General features: G+C 56.0%; 1 protein-coding gene across 2 annotated transcripts; it reads left to right on the forward strand.

Annotated features, from left to right (window-relative positions):
- Window positions 1–299: 299 nt before the first annotated feature.
- Window positions 300–10,646, forward strand: KLHL17 (kelch like family member 17). Of its 2 annotated transcripts, XM_017825831.1 has the most exons (11): window positions 300–861; window positions 1,263–1,384; window positions 1,829–2,050; window positions 2,967–3,083; window positions 3,462–3,675; window positions 3,769–3,913; window positions 4,353–4,520; window positions 4,831–4,919; window positions 5,826–5,899; window positions 6,728–6,909; window positions 7,445–7,673. In XM_017825831.1, the coding sequence occupies exons 1-11, from the start codon at window positions 651–653 to the stop codon at window positions 7,671–7,673; spliced, it is 1,773 nt and encodes a 590-aa protein (XP_017681320.1). In that variant the 5' UTR covers window positions 300–650. The 2 variants fall into 2 exon arrangements, with proteins under 2 accessions (XP_017681320.1, XP_017681321.1); XM_017825832.1 differs by lacking the exon at window positions 1,829–2,050 and having other exon boundaries at window positions 301–861; window positions 7,445–10,646.
- The last annotated feature ends 2,856 nt before the right edge of the window (window positions 10,647–13,502 follow it).

Raw genomic sequence — 13,502 nt, forward strand, 5'->3', positions numbered from 1 at the left:
AATAACCTGGATTGGAAGGGAACTTAAAGATCAACCAGTTCCAACCCCCTGCCATGGGCAGGGACACCTTCCACTAGACCAGGTTGCTCCAAGCCCTGTCCAACCTGGCCTTGGGCACTTCCAGGGATGAGGTAACCACAGCTTCTCTGGGAAACCTGTGCCACGGCCTCACCACCCTCACAGGGCAGAATTTCTCCCCAGTATCCCATCTAGCCCTGCCCTCTCTCAATGTGAAGCCATTCCCCCTTTTCCTGTCACTCCATGCTCTTGTAGAAGTCCCTCTCCATCTTTCTTGTAGGTTCCCTTCAGGTACCGGATGGCCACAATTCAGTCACCCAAAGCCTTCTCTTTTCTCTCCTTCCTTGCTGAAATTCTAACACAGGCAAGGGGATCCCTGGAGCTCCAACCCCCTCATGGGGAAGAATTTTTTCCTAATCTCAAACCTGAATTTCCTTCTTTCAGTTTGAACCCAAATGAGCAGGACAACATTTCCCTCGCAGGGGCTGGTTCGAGCTGTTGTTGCACAGGATCTTTGAGCAGTGCTGAGGGTTGTCTGGGGCTAGAGCTGTTCCTGCCTGGCTAATACTTTATTTTTCCCCCACACCAGAGCCGGTGAGAAGGGGAAAACCCCCCAGCTCCCTCCTGCAGCCATGGAAGGGGGTGTGCAGCTCCTCAACCGCGACGGGCACAGCATCTCCCACAACTCCAAGCGCCACTATCATGATGCCTTCGTGTGCATGAACCGCATGAGGCAGCGGGGGCTGCTCTGCGACATCGTGCTCCATGTGGGCACCAAGGAGATCAAGGCCCACAAGGTGGTGCTGGCGTCGTGCAGCCCGTACTTCCACGCCATGTTCACAAGCAAGTAGAGAGTTCTCCCTTCCCCTGTGGACAGGCTCTCCCTGCCCTCCAAACCCTCTGCTCTCTGCCAACCCCTCCGCTTTCTGCCCTGCTCCCTGTTCTCGCTGCCCTGCCCTATGGAATTGTGGTGCCAGTGTGTCATTTCAGTGAGGAAGTGCAGTAATATTCCTCCTTTGACTCCCTGCCCTGAATCCCTGGGCCCATAACCCCTGCAGAGGTGTCTTGATGCCCCTCCTGCAGACCTGGACCCCCTTCCCTAGAGCGCACTCCTTGCTAAGAGAGGGGCAGAAGACCCTCCTGGGCTGTGATGGGGAGGTGGATGAGGCTTGGTTAGACTCTCCTGTGGGGAAACAAGTCCTGCTGAGGGATTTTTGCTCATTGTTGTGTCTGTGTTGCCCCAGATGAGATGAGTGAGAGCCGCCAGACCCACGTGACGCTGCACGACATCGACCCTCAGGCCCTGGAGCAGCTGGTGCAATACGCCTACACCGCCGAGATCGTGGTGGGAGAGGGGAACGTGCAGGTAGGAGCTTCCCCCCCAAAATCCCTCCCTTCCACAAAGCTGTTCTGTACGAAACTCACCTCCTGGGGACTCTTCTTTCCTTCTGCTCAGCACTGCCAGCTGTTTTTTCTGTGAAGGCAGCTGGATCTAGCAGTGGTCAGGGAGTTCACCTGCTTCTCCATGCCCAGAGGGGCTGGGAATGGTTCCTCAAAGAACTGTGCAATGCCCAGGTCTATTCCTGAGCACCTGCCGTTCTCCTGGCCCTGTGGGGTGTTACTGGTGTCCTTCTCAGCTGTTCTTTACCTTAGTTCTCTTGGAAACAAGGAATGCTCTGTCCTTCCCTGCGCTTGTGTGCCTGAAGGTGCTCAGTAAACCTGTTCTGCTCGTGGCTTGCAGTGAGACGAGGGTGGAAACGGTTTCCTTGCCCTGGAAACTCTCTTTTCCCCCGTTCTTTCCCACTGCCAGACACTTCTTCCTGCTGCCAGCCTGCTTCAGCTCAATGGTGTGCGGGATGCTTGCTGCAAGTTCCTGCTCAGCCAGCTCGACCCATCCAACTGCCTGGGGATCCGGGGCTTTGCTGACACCCACTCCTGCAGTGACCTCCTCAAGTCTGCTCACAAGTACGTCCTCCAACACTTCGTGGAGGTGTCCAAGACAGAGGAGTTCATGCTGCTGCCTCTTAAACAGGTGAGGCCCCGATGAGAGTGTGAAGGTGTGGGTGCAGCAAAGCTTCTCGTGCTCTGTCCTGGAAGGCACAGCCTGTGTGTCAAAAGCCCAAGGAACCTGCACTGAGGGGACAGGGTTTGGCAAGGGAACATACCCAGATTCTGTGCTTTGGTCCTCTCTGTTCAATGTGTGGGAAGATTGCTGTCAGAGAACTTAATCCCATGGGAATTAAGGATGGGAGGGTAGGACAGAGGATAATTTTGGTCCCTGGTGCTTGCCATGTGAGCTCTGAGCACACAGTCCAAGGAATAAGTCCTGCCTGTCCTGGTCACGTAGCTGTGATGTTTAATTCAGAGCTCAGCTAATGTTTCCTGCTGTTCATCATGTGCCAGGATGGCCCCTGGCTCCTCTGCTGTGCCCTGGCCAGGAGGCACTCCCGGTCCTTGCTCTGCATCACCTGACCCTGTGTGGCCCCTCAGCAGGACCCAGACACCTCCTTTCACCCCTTCTTGGGGCAGGGGGTCCGTGGCAGTGAGGGGAGGTGCATATCTCCACCTGCTCTGGCTCCACAGTCCTTGGCAAGTGAAATGAGTGCTCTGGAACCAGCCAGGGCACGCGGGTCTGTCCCATGAAATATTGAAGGGGCCTGTGCAAGCAGAGTCGTCTGCCTGCTCTCACTGACGTTGATTGGAAGTGTCAGGAATTGCAGCAGCTTCAGCCACAGAAGGGGGGGATGAGCTGGGGGATGATGACTGAGGGCAGAGCTGTCTCCACACCAGCTGCACCTCCCGGTTTGGGGGGCACAGGGCTGTGCACCCTTCAACCACCAGCATCTACAGGAGGCAGGGCTCTGCCTCTGGCAATGCAGTTCCTTGGAGGTGTGAATGTCTCCTCTCCTCCCCGTCCATACCAACCAACACTGCCCCTTTTACTGCAGGTGCTGGACCTCATTTCTAGTGACAGCCTCAATGTGCCATCGGAGGAGGAGGTGTACCGGGCTGTGCTCAGCTGGGTCAAACATGATGTGGACAGCAGGAGACAGCACGTCCCCAGGGTGAGTGTGTGCTGGGAAGGTGGCCTGGATCTACCCACCAGCTCTGAGTGCCTGGGCTGGGTGGGGACACGGCTGGAGGGACAGCAGGTCCCATCATACCATTTCCAGTCCAGATTGGAAGGGACCTTAAAGCTCCTCTCATTCCACCCCACTGCCATGGCCATGGACACCTTCCGCTAGACCAGGTTGCTCCAACCTGGCCTTGGACACTTCCAGGGATGGGGCAGCCACAGCTTTTCTGGGCAACCTGTGCCAAAGCCTCACCACCCTCACAGAGAAGAATTTCTCCCTAATATCCAACCTAAATCTCTCCTCTTCTAGTTTAAACCTATTCCCCCTTGCCCTATCCCCATCCAAAGGCCTCCTCTCCCCTCGCAGCTCATGAAGTGCGTCCGGCTGCCCCTGCTGAGCCGGGACTTCCTCATGAGCAATGTGGACACGGAGCTGCTGGTGCGGCACCACTCGGAGTGCAAGGACCTGCTGATCGAAGCCCTCAAGTACCACCTCATGCCGGAGCAGAGGGGGGTCCTGAGCAACAGCCGGACGAGGCCGCGGCGCTGCGAGGGGGCCAGCACGGTGCTCTTCTCCGTGGGTAAGGCCCTGCGAAGGGAGCCCCCTCACCCGCATCCCGACCCCGTCCCGGGGCCCTGTGGGCCGGGTTTGCTCTGTTTGCCCTCCCTCCCAGGTGGAGGGAGCCTGTTTGCCATCCACGGGGACTGTGAGGCCTACGACACGCGGACGGACCGGTGGCACATGGTGGCCTCCATGTCGACGCGCAGGGCCAGGGTGGGCGTCGCGGCCATTGGGAACAAGCTCTACGCTGTGGGCGGGTAAGGAGGGCACGGGAGGTGGCAGGGGTGTGAGCAGAGCCTGTGGGGAGAGCAGCACAGAGCTGTCCCAGGAGCAGGGGTGGCCAGCAGGGCCTCCCGGAGCTCACCTCTGGATGAACCATCCAGGATCTCCGGGGTAGCAACTGAAAAGCCCTTCCCTGCCCTGTGGTTCGGAGCTGTGAGTTCACCAGTTCTTGTTTTGGTGGTGGCCGTGTCCCGGACTGGCATGGTTCCACCCCCATTTCTCTCAGAATCACAGAATGGTTTGGGTTGGAAGGAACTTTTGAGGTCATCTTGTTCCAACACCCTGCCGTGGGCAAGGACACCTTCCACTAGCCCAGGTTGCTCCAAGCCCTGTCCAACCTGGCCTTGGACACTTCCAGGGATGGGGCAGCCACAGCTTCTCTGAGCAGCTTGTTCTCCCTTTTTCTCCCAACAGCTATGACGGGACCTCTGACTTGGCTACAGTGGAGTCCTATGATCCTGTCACCAATTCCTGGCAACCTGAGGTGTCCATGGGCACCAGGAGGAGCTGTCTGGGCGTAGCAGCACTTCATGGGCTTCTCTATGCTGCTGGGGGGTACGATGGGGCCTCGTGCCTGAACAGGTAGGGGATTGCAATGCTACAGGCTCCTCCACTGCTTGTGCATGCAATGTCCTTGGTGCTGGGAGCCTGGGAGCCCTGCTCCTGACCCATGGACTTACCCCAGGGTAGATGTGTCGCAATCCAATGGGGAAAAACCATTTTGTAGCCCTCTGCCACAACAGGACGCAGCCTTTGTCAGTTCTTCCCTCCTATTTTCCCTGTCTATTCCCAAGCTTCCTTGGGAGCTGCCCCTGAGGGCCTGTGTCAAAGAGCTTTGACCTGGGCTTTTCCAGTGTCACACCTTATGTTCCTGTGTCCCTGCCTGCTGCAGCGCAGAGAGGTACGACCCTCTGACAGGCACCTGGACATCCATCGCTGCCATGAGCACCAGGAGACGCTACGTCCGGGTGGCAACTCTAGGTGGGTGATGGCACGAGGACCTCACAGGCTTCTGTGCAGGCTCTCTTGCATTCCTGGTGGTTCCTTTTGATGTTCTGTCCTAGTTCCTGCCCCCTCTCCCTAGATTCCCTTCGCTGTGAGTCCGGATGGCCCAGCCATCCCTCTGCCATGTCCTGACATGCTGCCTGCCTCTGCCCTCCTCCTCAGTCTCCTGAGTAACTGGGTTTCATCACACTCTGTAGGCAACTCCTGAGGGAACCCACAACTTGTTCCTTTGTGCCCCTTCTACTCTGGAGCAAGGGGCTGGCTGTGAATGATCCCCTGTCCCTAGAAAAGGAAGGGACAACCTTGTTAGTCCTTCAGTATGAAAGCAGGACAGTCCTTTTGCTGATGATCCAAGTCCCACTCTCAGCCAAGCAGGTGCTGGGCCTCCCTGGGGATGCTTCCCACCTTCCCAAGAACTGCCACACGGTGTCCCAGTGTCCCTGTGCCTCTCCCCTGCCCTGTTCTCTGGTTTCAGCTCTCAGTGCTGACTCAGAGCTTCCCTCCCCTCCATCACCAGCTCACACTGTGCCTGCCACAGCCGATACTGGCATTCCCCTGCTCCATCCTCCACCACTAAAAATAGGCCGTTGCTCCAGCAGGGAGCACTTGCAGCTCCTGTAATGAGGAGGTCAAGAAGTTCTCTGGGAAGCTTGGAGCGTGGCAGAGAAACTGCCTGATGAATATTTCACAACACTCCATGCTGGAAGGGGAGGGGAGCTGGGGGAGCCCTGCTGAGAGGAGCTTGGCTGCCTGGGGCACGGGAGGCTCAGCTCATACCTGTGTGGGCACCCATAGGGTGGTACCTGTAGTGTTGTGGGACCTGTGTTGGGACAGGGACCATGTCTTTAGCTAATTCCAGTGCCTGTGTGACTGTCTTTGCAGAAGGCAACCTCTATGCTGTTGGGGGATATGACAGCTCATCCCACTTAGCCACGGTAGAGAAATATGAGCCCCAGGTAAATACAAGAGAGATTTTTATAAACTTTTTCCTTCTCCCCTCCTCTGTGGTGCCTGAAAGGACTTAAGCCACTGTGCATGACTGTAACAAGGAGTGGGTATCAGCCCCTTCCACAGCGACAGAGAATCCGGGGTGTGATCCTGAGCAAAATGAGCCACAGCTGATCCATGCAGGCTCTGAGATACCACTGCGAGATTTCAGCCACCAGAACACTCTCTACCCTGCTGCCTGTAGGCCAGCTCGAGTTCTGTAGGAAGAACAGTCCTGGTACATGCCCTGAGCTGTTTCCAGCTTCCAGCTGAGGTCCTGCACTGTGCACATCCAGTGTGGTGAACGGGGAGTGTGGCAGGCTGGGGACATGTGTTGGGCCTGAGGACTCACAGCTCTGCTCGAGCAGGGGAGATTGCTGCAAAAAATAAGAGAGAAGGTCCTGGAGGTTTTTCATGAGCTGTGCAGTTGTACTTGCAAAATACAATACTTGGAAATAGATACAGCTCAACCCCCATGGTCAGGCTGGATTCAGCTGTGACACGACTGGTGGCCTGGCACAGCGATCTCTGTGCCCCTGGGATGGCAGGACTCCTGCCAGCTCCCCCAGCGCTTTCCTGAGCCACTCAGCAGAGACTTCCGTGCTGCTCTTACTGTGGCAGAGTGGAAGGGAAAGAAGTGGGTTCCCCCCAGAAGTCCTTTTGGAGGGGGAGGAGGACTGTTGTGCCAGGAGCCGTGTGGTTAGAGCAGGACTAATACCACAGGACCGATTTGGCCAGGGATGGGTGGAAAACGCCCTGTACACCTGTCTGGTTGAACAACCATTGCCTGTTCCCAGATCAACACCTGGACACCCATCGCCAACATGCTGAGCCGCCGGAGCAGCGCGGGGGTGGCCGTGCTGGAGGGGATGCTCTACGTGGCTGGGGGCAACGATGGCACCAGCTGCCTTAACTCTGTGGAGCGCTACAACCCCAAAACCAACACGTGGGAGAGCGTGGCACCCATGAACATCCGCAGGTAAGGAGCCGTGCCCCGCTCTGGTGGCAGCAGGAGCGGGTATCCCACCTCGCCGTGCCTCGCTTGGCACCGCAAACTGTAAAACACAGCCCGTGCCCCCCTCCCAGGGTTTGGCTGATGCTCCTGCTGCGCTGAGAGGGGCTGGAGTGTGTGCCAGGAGGGCAGAGCAGGGGTGTTCTGCAGAGGGATTTATTCTCAGCAGTTTGTGTGGCTGTAAAGAACCGGGTGGTTCCGCTGGCTGAGGTCACGGAGATGTTGCTGGGCTGTGGGAGGATTTAAGGCTTGCAACTCCGAGGATTTTGGGCTTCTAGAGTTTGTTATTTAGAGGTGGCGGTTCTCCAGTGGCATGAGAGTGTCAGAGTGAAGGGGAGGACCTGAGAGTCTGTGCTGCACTCTGCTTGAACTCCAGTAGTTCATTTTCTCTGGGTGACTGTCAGGCTGGGCACTCCTTTTGTGGGGCCGGTTTACCCGAGGCGCTGAGCTCCCCTACACCCCAGAGCCTCACCCCGCTGCGGTCTCTGCGTGGTCGTTGCAGGAGCACCCACGACCTGGTGGCCATGGATGGGTGGCTGTACGCCGTGGGTGGCAACGACGGGAGCTCCAGCCTCAACTCCATCGAGAAGTACAACCCCCGCACCAACAAGTGGGTGGCAGCGTCCTGCATGTTCACCCGCCGGAGCAGCGTGGGGGTGGCCGTGCTGGAACTCCTCAACTTCCCTCCCCCCTCCTCGCCCACCCTCTCGGTGTCTTCGACGAGCCTTTGACAAAGAATCAGGACGTACCTTACCTCAAGGGGACAGGGGTGCCTGGCAGGGCTCTAGGCCGGCCCCGAGGGGCAGCCGGTCGCTGTAGGAGGGGAGCGAAGGTCCTGGTTGGTGCCTGCAGCCCCAGCACTCCTGTGAACCCCGGAGCTGTCCCCGCTCTTGGGGCGCCCATCGGATCAGCGCCACCACAGCAGTTAGAAATGTGCTTCCTGGACGAGCACCCTCGGTCGGAGGGCGACGACGAGGCGGGTGCTCTCCGCTCCGCTCAGACTCATCCCACCGCCCGCCCCAAGGGCTCATATCTCCTTTGGGGAGGGGAAACTCTAAACCATTGCTGCTTCTTGGATTCACGGGATCCAGCCGGTGCCACACACGAGCACAGCCAGCCTTGGAGGCTTCCAGGAGCCCTGTGGGGTGGCCGAGGTGGGCAGCGCTCCTGCCAAGGACACGGCAAATGTGCAACCACCGCTCCTCTGAATGTCACTGTAGCCAAACTCTTTACCAAGCCTATCGTGCACTGTTAAAGACTCTGAGGCCACTGTATGGTTCTCAATGGTGTCTCATTGATGCCTTAAAATACACAAACAGAAGAATCCCAGCTAAGGGACAGGGCCTGGAGGAGGTGAGGTTCGGAGGCAGAACTGGACGTAGCATCCTGAACCCTCCAGTGTTTCCATGCTCTGCTGGCCCCCACCTCATCCCCCGAGATCCTAGCTGGCCATTGCTCTGGGGAGTCCCAAGCCAGGCAGATGGGTTGGGTGACCTTGTTGGCATCCATGCCATTGCTGTCCCATGCTCAAAGGACTGGGTGGCTGCCTGCTCTCTGCACGTGGTCCTGGCTCAGACTGGAAAAGGATCGGCCTGTTTGCTGTTCCCCTCTCTGCAAAGCAGATTCTGGGTTTGTGGAGAGCTATCAGTTCTTTAAAAAGAACAGTCCAGCCTTCTAAATGAGGAGGATTGCCTGGCATTACTTCTTTTGGGTATTAATTTTTTGCCTTTTTTTAGTTGAATGCTAATATTTTAGTTTTTAATGACTTCATATCCCTTTGTTTTCTACGCTACCCTGGTATTCCCCATCCCATCTGCTTCTAAGGCAGCAGAAGGGATGCAATTACTTTTCTCATTTGTTGAGGAGACGATGCCTGTGTCCTGGAAGACGTTCTCTATGGATGTGTGGGGTGTGTGCATGTGTGAGATACCAAATGTGCAGCGAAAGCAGCACGGAAGGGACCATTTGCAATTAGCGACTCCCTGGCAATTAAGCAACCCCTTTAATTAACTGAAGGTTGAATAAATTAGTGCTGTAAGTCACAGGCCTATCCTAGACCTACCTGTGCCACGGAGCCTCTGGGGTGGTGTTTTCAGTGCGTGTGCTGTGCGTGTGAGCCGTGAACTGAGGCACAGATCAGGTGTTCTCTGCATTACAGAGGAATGACTCAACCACTGGTACCTCAATAGTGTTCAAATGTAGCACTGGAATACAATCTAACTGTTTGGAACTAATTCCTTTATCCCTTTTTCCCCCTGCTCCTTCTCGTTTCTCATTCACAGAGTTCAGATTACACTCGTGGTGGGGATTTGTTGGCCTGAATTTTCAAGTGACGAGAGGTTTCTTCTCTTTTTTTTGAGGGGGAGGTTGGGTGAAAGGAGAGTTTGAGATGAAACAGGGACTCCCCAGCTTAAGACAATTTTTTTTGCGGTCTGATTTCTCCTGGACTGGTGCCTGCATGTTTTGCAAGCCCACTGACATGCTTTACAAGCCCACTCACAGTGCCTCATGCTGGACACCTGAAATTACCAGCAGCTTCTGAAAACCTGAGCTGCTTCCCTCCCCAACCAGTCCCCAAGGGGCAGCCTGGTCTTCTCAGTCTGAGGAGGCCTTTTTGGCTTTTAGAACAGACTCTAAATTTGCTTTTTGTCCCCCTCTCACTTGCCCAGCCCGTCACAGCTCAGCAGCTCTCCTGTTCCTCTGTACTGCAGAGGGGTCTGTGAACGTCCAGGCTCTGTGCAGGTTGTCTCTTGGTCCGTGTGGGCTGCCCTCAGAAGGTCAGATGAATCTGCTTTGTATGAAAACCCCAATGAAATCAGTGAAGTCTGCTCCGTTTAGTGCGTGTGCCCACACCTGAGCGAGGTTCAACCCTTTCCATCCCATTCCCAGAACCAACATCAGGATTTTACTCTTCTGCTGGGCTCGTATCGACTCAAGGTGGCCCTGGCTCCAGGGTCCTCTTGGAAGGAGGATCAGCCCAAAGGCCCCATGGCGGTGTCAGAGGTGGAAGGTGCTGGTGCTGGGCTTGGCCTGACATTCCAAGATCCTGCTGAGAACTCAGCAGGAGTCAGGAATGGCAAAAGGAGAGCGAAGCCCAGCCAGGCTGCTGGAGGGAGCATGGCACGGCAAAGAGGGGCACTGCAGGGCCAGGGAGGAACTGCTGGAGGGGAAACACGGCTGATTTCAAACAAGGAGTGAGTTGTTATAGCAGTGGTTCAGCATCTGGTCCAGCTGTGGCTGCTGTAGCATGAAGGGGGGCTGCTGCCTTGGGAGCAAAACCAGAGGGGAAGCGAGAAATGTAGCAGCTGAGGAGAATTTTTCTGCCATGTGCCCTTGGCCTCCATACACTGAAAATGGTGTGTGATGCTGTCCTGCCTCCTGAGGATCAGGGAAAGGGGCAGTGTGACTCCTGTCCCCCCCTGGTTGGGTCCTGAGCAATATCCCACTGAGCCTGTTCAGCAGAACCCTGGGGAGGAGGGAGCCTTTTGTGTCTCTGCTGTACTAACTATGCAGGTGCTCACTGCTTTCCTGTGCAAGAGAGAGAAGGGAGGAAAGGGCAAAATAGTTCCCCAGCAGCTTGTGGGGGTCCAGAGCACCCCGACCCACACTGTGTGGACACGAGGTGTCAGCATCTGCCCTGGGAGATGCCAGGGTGGAATCGCTTCTGGTGCTGCACGTCCCTTGCTGAGGAGGAGGAGGAGGAGGAGGAGGAGGAGGAGGAGACCTCGGAGGGGGCGTGTGTCTGTGTCTGTCTGTCTGTGCGTAGTACCCTGTCTGAGGGGAGGAGAACCGTCAACTCTTTGTGTGGCTTCTCTGCCAGTCTTAGTTCCTGGTGTCTCACCCAAAACGTTTATTTGTGTGATTTCCCATGTGTGAGCTTTTCCCAGCGGAGGGGTGTCCCCGAGGAGGGGGGCCCCAGGCTGTGTGTGTTGATGTGTCCTGCCCAGGGACCCCGGTGTTGGTCTGCAGGGAGGCAGCAAGGCCAGGCAGGAGCCCCTGCCCTGAGGAGGGTGCAGAGGTTCCCTTGGTCCTGCTGCTGGGCAGACCTGGTCCAATCCATGTCAAACCGTCGTCACTTTGATTTCTCTGTAAGTTATCCGACTTATTTATGTGGAACTCTGTTTCTCGGAATTTTTTGCACTACATGGGATTGGGGAGGGGATACAAGCAATAGAAGCCAACATGTACAATAAAGACATTTTCTTGAATACTGGATCCTGCCTCTTGCATCCTTCCTTCCTTCTCACTTCTCTGGCTCACTCCTGGGGAGGCAGGAGCTGCTCTCTGCACTGCCCTGGGCAGAGGAGGGGAAGGATCCCCAGGCAGAGGATGCTCATGGAAGGCTCATGTGCATCTGTGCCTGAGCAGCCACTGATGAGATGTGTCAGGGAGGTTTAGGTTGGATATTAGGAAAAGGTTCTTCCCCTGGAGGGTGGTTGGCACTGAACAGGTTCCCCCAGGGCAGTGGGCACAGCCCCAAGGCTGCCAGAGCTCCAGGAGCATTTGGACAATGCTCTGAGGGACATGGTGGGATTGTTGGGGTGTCTGTGCAGGGCCAGGAGTTGAGTCAATTATCCTTGTGGGTCCCTTCCAGCTCAGGATGTTCTAGGATTCTGAGATCTCATCTGTTTGGATGTCACCAGTCCAGCATTTTGCACAGAGCAGGGACAGGCTCCCATTCTGGAGCCCACTTCAGACTGGCCCTGCTGATGTGGATGTAATAGAGGAGACAACAGGGAACAAAACCAGTTTTGAAGGATCTTCTGTGCTAAAAGGAGCAGCTCTTCCCCCAGCTCCTGGCCCCGGGCTCAGCTGATGGTGCTGGATGCCTGGGCAGGGGGGCTGCTGTCCTGTGGACAAGGGGCTTTGTATTCCCAGAGAGGAGGATGTGCTGGGAGTGTCCACCACTCTGCACACATTCCCTCTATCCCAGAGAAAGAGCGGGGCCAAGATGCTGGTGGTCGTGGAGACCACTGGGAAAAGCCCAACTCAAGGCATGGAGGCTTCAGAGGCAGGCTGATTTACACCTCTCCCTGCCCATTAAATTCCAGTTTGGTCTCCCCAGGACTCCCAGTGCTGTTGACAGCTTTTCCTGCAGTGGAAATGAAAACCAGATGAGAGACATCCTCCTGCACCCCCAGCTGCCACACACAGCTCACCCAGGGGCTGGACGGCCCCATTCTGCTTCCCAACTGCTGCCAGTCCCCGCTTCCCGGGGGGAATGCCGAGCCCATTTCACGGTGTGGGGAGTTCCGGGGGTGAAAAGAGCAATGAGAACTGCCTGGCAGCATCCCCTGGGGCCCAGGAGGGAACTTTCCCATGCGTGTGCGCCGCGGTCGAGCCGCGATGCCGCGCGGTCGGAATGCCTGGCTCGGCTGGAGCCCTGCCCGTGTCCTCTTTGCTACTGCTCTCTAGGCTCCTGCTTCTGGCTGGGGCTTCTATAAATAACTGCCGTGCTCTGAAAGCCTTCCTGAAGTCTGGAGGCTGCTTCCCTCCAAGTTCAGGTTCTCCTGGAAGCAGAGCCAGTGTGCCCTCGAGCTGGTGCACCCAGCACGCAGAGAGAGGGGACTGTCCTCAGCCACTGGTCACGCCTGGCCCTGCCACCTGTGGTGGTGTCACTGGTGTCCCAGCGAGCAAAGTGAGGTGTATTTGCAGGACCTGCAGTAGTTCTGTCACTATTCCGAGCTGTAAGGTTTTTATTTAGAACAAACATGCTGGAGGAACGGCACGTTTCTGGTCACAGTCTGACCGTGTTAGCCACGGACCTTAAGAGGAATCACACTTTTCCTGAATAGAACACAGTTGGTGCTGTTTGCTGTAATTTCTGATCTCTGCCAGGAGGTGCTGTGCTGTCAGATAGTCGTTTCCCAGCTGTGCAGAGAGAACAGAGCTCACAGAAGCACCCTGCCATAAAAATTAGGGAATTTCTGATCGAGGCCCTCTGGAGGGGTGTCCTGTTGCTTTGCTTGGCCATGAAGGGTTAATGGATTATATGACAGAAAGGGGAGGGGGACAGGGAGGCTGTTTTTAAAGGTCAAAGATGGGGAAGCCTTGGAGAAATTTTATGGCATATCCGTTATCAGCTGCTCTCTCTGTGCAATCACCTCTTTGGGGAATATGTTGATTTTGTTTCTGCAAGGTAAGATGCAAACAGAGAGAGCCTAACACACCCAATGTGTCTGTAAGACCTCAGAAATAGCCAATCCCAGTTTGATTCAAACAGATTCTCTAAGAAAACACCCTCTCCTGGTTTTAAAAATCCCCTGTTGAAGAAATCACCCGGGACTCACCACACACCCTGGGAGTTGCTGTGGTGAGAAATAACCTTTCCTGTGAAAATACACGCCTTGTTTCCAGCTTCAGCTCACCCACCTTCACTTTCTCTGCATCCCTCCTGGTTCTCTGCCCCAGCAGGTTGTCACAAGTGTGTCACAAGTGTGTTCCCCACGCAGGTGCTTCCAGCATCACCACATCCCTGCAGCCTCTCTGCTGCAAGATGGAGCTGCTGGACTGTCCCTGGGAACAGGGAGGAGGCAAAACCTGCTCCCTGCCCTCTTCCC

This window comes from Lepidothrix coronata, unplaced genomic scaffold (genome assembly GCF_001604755.1).
Source record: "Lepidothrix coronata isolate B3197 unplaced genomic scaffold, Lepidothrix_coronata-1.0 Scaffold122, whole genome shotgun sequence".
Classification (NCBI taxonomy): Eukaryota; Metazoa; Chordata; class Aves; order Passeriformes; family Pipridae; genus Lepidothrix; species Lepidothrix coronata.